Source organism: Cibotium barometz, chromosome 64 (genome assembly GCF_041138505.1).
Source record: "Cibotium barometz isolate CiBa-2024 chromosome 64, ASM4113850v1, whole genome shotgun sequence".
Taxonomy (NCBI): domain Eukaryota; kingdom Viridiplantae; phylum Streptophyta; class Polypodiopsida; order Cyatheales; family Cibotiaceae; genus Cibotium; species Cibotium barometz.
The window spans coordinates 9769053-9775483 of NC_141109.1; the positions used below are offsets into that span (position 1 = coordinate 9769053).

General features: G+C 42.0%; 1 protein-coding gene across 2 annotated transcripts; it reads right to left on the bottom strand.

The window, feature by feature from the left end:
- Positions 1-753: 753 nt before the first annotated feature.
- LOC147603293 (pentatricopeptide repeat-containing protein At5g27110-like) lies at positions 754-5422 on the bottom strand. 2 transcript variants are annotated; one of them, XM_086796701.1, is made up of 2 exons: positions 4692-5422; positions 754-4567 (listed from the first exon to the last, which is right to left on the bottom strand). In XM_086796701.1, the coding sequence occupies exons 1-2, from the start codon at positions 4718-4720 to the stop codon at positions 3193-3195; spliced, it is 1404 nt and encodes a 467-aa protein (XP_086652827.1). In that variant the 5' UTR covers positions 4721-5422; the 3' UTR covers positions 754-3192. The 2 variants fall into 2 exon arrangements, with proteins under 2 accessions (XP_086652827.1, XP_086652826.1); XM_086796700.1 differs by having other exon boundaries at positions 754-4589.
- Positions 5423-6431: the final 1009 nt, after the last annotated feature.

Genomic DNA, 6431 nt, shown 5'->3' on the forward strand with positions numbered 1-6431 from the left:
TTCGCTTGGAAATACACTCACATGAAGAGTGTACCATGGCAGGTGATCAAGCACACTATTCCTATTGTTGAAGGAGCAAAGCTATCAAGACATAAGACCTATCACATGAATCTAAAATACTCTAGGATGATCAAGGACGAAATTCATACTCATCGAAGCCAAATTCATTTATGAGATAGAGTATATGAAATGATTATCCCTAATAGTAATAATACCTAAGAAGAATGAAAAAATCCAAGTTTATGTTAACGTCAAAAAGGTTAATGCAACCACACAGTAAAAGATCATTACCCCTTGCCATTGAGCATGTGCTAGAACGTATAGCAAGAAAGGAGACCTATAGCTTCCTTGATGGGTTTTTGGGCTAGAACCAAGTGAAGATAAACCAACATAAGACAACATTTGCCATGAAATAGGACACCTACAGAGTTATGCCATTTGTTCCACCAAAGACTCATGAGCACAATGTACAAGAAATACCTTAGGAAATTCTATGAGATTTTCATGGATGACCTTTGTGTCAACTCCAAAAATGAAAAGTACATCTCTGGTGCTAGAGGAAGATACCTAAGAAATGTAGATTATATCGAATCTCACTTAACCCACTTAAATGCTAGTTTTTGGTGAGACACGGGATAATATTTAGCCACATTGTTTCCAAACATGGCATTTCAAAATATGATAGCAAGATCAGACTTATTCCTACCATCCACAAACTTCAAGGGTGTCCAACACTTCATGGGACACATTGGTTACTACAAAAGATTCATAATCTTATATGCCTACATGGCTAAACTCTTGTATAGGCTACATATCATCTTTAAATGGACATATGAGTGTCAAAAAGCCTATGACACTCTCAAGAAAGCCTTAGCAAAAGCACCAATCCTAAGATCTCCCAACCGGGATATTTTCTTCCATGTGCACATTGACGCTTCGGCCTTTGCAATTAATTGTATATTGACAATTGCATATCAGCACAACCAAGAGTGCATAATATGGATTTCCCTATTAGCTTTGCCAATCCCCAAACAATTGAACCGATGCTAAACAAAACTACACCACCATAGAAAGAGAAGGGCTTTCATGATCTACTAGTAAAGAAGTGCCGCCATTATATTTTGGCAACCAAACACCTTGGTAGCTTAGACTCTTCCACACAACTAGGATGTTACACCTAAACTTTCAGTCTCTATAATATCTTGAGTGGTACAGGGAACTTTGAAGCTCATCTTAATAAGTTGTGGAATCTTGAGGTGTGGATTGCGAAGGTATGGAATGCCAACTGCAAGAGCCTTCAGGATCAGAGGGTTGCTTTAAGAATGAAGTTTTTCCTTTGAAAGGTGCTTATGGATACATATATATGCTGCAATCTGAGAGAACAGGCAACATCTCACGTGGCTACCTTTTGGCTAAGATCTGTAGTAAATATCTGTGGTTACTGGCCTTTTATAGAGGTCACTATATGATGCCCATCCACACTATCTGATGTTTTGTAAAGAACTCTTATATGTTGCCCCTGGCAGTTTTTTGACTGATACACTAACCCTTTTCCCCCCCCAAAAAAAAGTGCACTGCCGAGAGGATATCTTTGCTTGTTTTAGCACTGTTGATGTCAAGAAGGATATCATTTTTCTGGCCATATGGATGATTACTTAGCTTGTTGAGTGCGGTAGGCTTTGCTGCCTTCTGTAAGTTGATATTCGAAGTAGTTCCCCGTGCTCCATATTCTGATTCTGAGAGAACCCTGCAAGGGTTGAGGGCTAAGGCCCAAACTTGACAGACCGCAGGATGTGGCTCAGCTCATGCATGGGAATCATGGGCAGTTCGGCAATGGGCATGAGGGGCATGCTTCTCTTGGCAAGATATTTTAGGTTGAGTGCCATATGCTTTGCTGGCATCTGCAAGTCGACATTAGACGTACTTTCCTGTGCTCCATATTCTGGTTCTTCAGATGACTCATCCTCTTCACAGATTGCTGCAAACATCAGATTAGCATTTGCTGAACCTGCAGTAATTGAGATTAAGCACTTCGAGCGTTATATAAGTATTGTGGCTGCACGACAGGGCCTCGATAGACATCAGCATATTCCTGTAACTTGGTAATGTGGCTGCATATTCCTGCAACAATTTGCAGGAAACAGCTTTATGCCCAGAGCTGAGCTTGCAGTGCAGTCTTTGCTTCCTTGAGGCAGATACAGGAGCAGGCTTGAGACAAGACCCCAAAGGCGAATTGCAAAGAGGGTAGTTATCACACCCAAGCCTTGTTATGGACTAGTGAACAAAGTGACGAGAAATTTCTTTCCCCCACTGTCAGATAGCTGCAGTCCAAACCAAATGAAAGTCAGAGATTGTCAGCAACTTCTGTCACAATCTGCTCACAATCAACAAGAAAACAGGTAGGAAAACAGATTAGGCATACATGTTGAATGCTGGGAAATTATTTTAAGGAACCAATTTGATGTAAGCCTTGAAGAGGGTGTGAAAAAAGATGGTCTCATGTATATTATAATATCCACTCTTCACCATTAAGCAAATAAAAGAGCAGATTTAAAATCGGTCATTCATATCCACATATCACAGAAAAATATAACTACAGTGCATGATGTAACACCATGCACGATTCCTGCGTGTATGCAGTGTTATGGGTGCTCAATAGTCTGAACTAAGAACCGAAGATGCTCCCCCACCCACACCCTTTTAAAAAAAACAGCAAGAAGGCTCCATGGTTGACCACTTTGAGAGTAAGACTACCTGTTCAAAGTGGGGGAAGAGCCACATTGGGGGCCCATAGGATGATTGGATCCCATCTATACCTCTGGTTAAGAAAGGTACCAAGCTTCAAATGGGGCACTACATTGCCTTTGAGTTTCCTTGAAAGTGTTCCCTGTGGGTGAATACGATCCTTCCAAGTGGCACTGACAGACTCTGCAAGTGGGGTGGCAGACTTCACTATAGAGTTTATGCAACATGCCCACCATAAATGCCAGCGCATCGTCTCCCATTGAGAACTTTGAGGCGTGGATGTGTCCCAGATAGTCAAAAGTATCTCTTGCACCTGCACCACCATGATTCAATGCAGGTCTTCAAAGTACCAGGCCAGTGCCATCCTCCTCTTCATGAAGCAAGGGGCCCAACTTCGTTGCCCAGGCTACGTGATGAAATGAATCCTATGCCAGCTCGCACGGTACCCTACGCCAAACCTGCTGCAAGTTTATATCCAGAAGTAAATCTTTCATCCATTATAACCGCATTATCAAAACAATGTCTTCCTAAATCTTTTTCACCATATGTTTGGCAGTTCGTGAGCAAAGACATCCACCCTACGGTGTCCGGCATGACTGGCATGCTTTGTAGCATATCTTCAGCATTATCCAGCAAACCCACACGACCAAGAATGTTGGCCAAACAAGTGTAGTGCTCAACAATAGGTATGATACCATAAGCTTCTATCATCATATTGAAAAGACCGTGAGCTTCATGTATGAGCCCTGCATGACTGCAGGCAGAAAGGAGAGAGATGAATGTCACAGCATCTGGCTTCAATCCTTCACCCTGCATGTCCTTGAAATACTCCAACGCGGATTTGCAGTCACTATGCAGGACATAACCTTCAATCATCACACACCACAACAACACGCTTCCCTTCAATGACAATGTCGTGAACACTTTTGCCGCTTCATCCAGGTTCCCACACTTTGCATACATCTCAATCAGAGCACTCCCCATGTATTCGTCCAACTCAAAGCCACTTTCAAGAATGTGGGAATGGATTAACTTGCCCTGATCTAGTGCTGCTAAGCCAGTGCATGCTTTCAAAACACTCGTGTATGTCAAGCCATTTGGCTTGTTGCCTTTGCACTGCATTCGGCAAAAAAGTTTGACAGCCTCTTTAAAACTCATAGAATTAATACATCCTCCAATAATCGCATTCCATGTCACCAGATTGTCCCATGACATACAGTTGAATACCCTGTATGCATCATCGAGACTACCACACTTTGCATACATGTCAATAAGAGTGTTTCCTATGAAAACATCCAGTTCACTGAGATTACAGATCATATGGGCATGGACAAGCAAACCCACATTAAGGGCTAATATACTAGAGCAGGCTTTTAGAATACTAACATATGTCACATTGTTTGGCTCCAACCCTGTATCCTGCATTTCTTCAAAAAGCCTGAAAGCATCATGCTCATATCCGTTTTGAGCATATCCTGCAATCATCGCACTCCATGTTACAAGAGTACGATTTGACACTTTATTAAACATCATCTGCGCATCCTCGAGGCCCCCGCTTTTGGCATACATGCTGATAAGGATGTTGTTAAGACAGGTATCCACCTCAAGACCACATTCCATGATTTTCATGTGAATCAGCTTGCCATAGTTAAGGGCTGGTAAGCTAGAACACGCTTTTAGTAAGCTGATCAAAGTGGCATCGTCTGGCTTGCAGTCGTCCTGCTGCATCTCTTTGAGAAGTTGGAAAGCATCTTCATGCTGCCCATGCTCAGCATAAGCTAATATCACGGCATTCCATGTCACGACATCCCGATTGGCCAACCTGTAGAAGACCGCATGGGCATCTTTCAGGCACCCACATTTGGCATACATGTCAACAAGGGTGCTCCCAACAAAGGCATCAATGTCAAAGCTACATTCAATTGTGTGAGCATGGATAAGCTTACCTTGTGTGAGAGCTGTTGAGATAGCACATGCTTTAAGGACTGCAGCCGCAACAAATTCATCTGGTTTTATGCCACAATGTTGCATTTGGTGGTACAAGCCAATGGCCTGATGAGGTTTTCCAAGCTTGGTGTGAGCTAAAATCATTGCATTCCATGAGAACACATTGTGTGTGGGCAATTTATTGAATACTTGGTTTGCTTCTAAACAGCATCCACATGCTGCATACATGCGGATCAGGTGGCTTCCTAGAAAGGCATCCAACAAGAACCCACATTTCAAAAAAAAGGAATGGAGTTCTCTGCCTGTTGCTAGATCTTTTTTGTTGATGCACAACTGAAGGAGACGGTAGAATCTGTGTGAAGAAGGGCTAACTCTTTGCACGCCCATGATGAACACAGTGTGGAAAATAGCATTGCCCACAAGTCCATCTTCAGCTCATGTTCATGGAACTCTTTGTTTCCATCCAAACTGTGTGATTGATGCACCATCTCAACAGGTACACAAACCAGCTCCCAATACATACTGGCCAATTGTGCACCAAGACCTGCATATAAGGCATATGGTGATCTTAGTTCTCAGAAGGATTAGGGTAATTTAAGGACGGGCGGGACAAGGCCGGGCCAGTCCAATCGCAAGCGTCCGGACTCCGAACTACTTTAAGACTGGCTACAGGCGTGAAGAGCACACGATGATGGAGAGAGAGAAGAAGAAGAAGAAGAAGAAGAATCGAGGGCCTAGGTTTATTAAAGCGCTAGTTTGGGCGATGTTTTGGAAAAACAAAAAAACAGAACTTGAATTCTTTTGGCCCCAATTATTAAATAATTTGGGCGGTACAGTAAGGTTTAAGCCACTAATTACCAATGAATATATACATATATATATATATATATACACACACACTCCAACTATTTGGTTTAATCCATCAATAACCGAAGAATATTCTTCAAAGAGACTTAAAAAAGCACCAAAGTTACAGAAGCAGCAACACAAATAGCATCTCTCTGTGTGTCTTGAGATTTCTTGCTCCTTTCTCTGGCGTTCAGCTCTTAGCAAGACGACATGGCATTGATGCAAACCTAAGTGCACTAATTGATGGATGATTCACTCTCATTGTTGCTTTGAAGATGGTGTTATAGCTTGCTCAATAATGCTAGCCTACACGCTAATAAGCACTAACTGTCAAGGATTCATTCTTAGGGTTGCTACAAAGGAAGATGGTCGGATTTTTTAAACAACATGGAATTGATGCAAACCAAAGTGTCCATAGCACCAAGAGGTTGGCAATTCTTCATTCTACAAAGAGGGCATGTGTATGTGTTTACAAAATGACCCCCATCATAATATAGAAATGACCACTTTAACGTATAGACCATCCCCTAGAGCATCCTTGAAATGCTACTATAAATAGGTACATGCACATGCTAGAAAGCACTACGAATTATTTCTCTACTAAGTGTGCAAGCTCGCTCTAGGGTGTCAAAGAAAGAGCATTACAAAGCCTATTAAGGATATCATCTAAGACCCTAGATGGTGAACCCTTCCATGTGTCCATGCAATATCTCCATGTTTTATCTTTCTTGGCTAGTTGTGTGGCCTCCTTTAGACTCTCTCCTTGGGTTATGGATGTTGGTCCATAAATCTATTATCTACATGATGTTGCAAGTCTCCAAGATGTATGAGACAAGTCTTTACTGTGCAAGTCTCCAAGATGTGTGAGACGAGTCTTTACTTCGAAAAAT

What these genes read in the sequence shown, in the direction of transcription:
- LOC147603293 (XM_086796700.1), bottom strand. Translation starts at nt 5,079, where the DNA reads ATGGGCGTGCAAAGAGTTAGCCCTTCTTCACACAGATTCTACCGTCTC. An exon ending in CTCAACAGCTCTCACACAAG is followed by an intron (nt 4,590 to 4,691) that starts GTAAGCTTATCC and finishes GGTGCCTGAAAG; the next exon opens with ATGCCCATGCGGTCTTCTAC.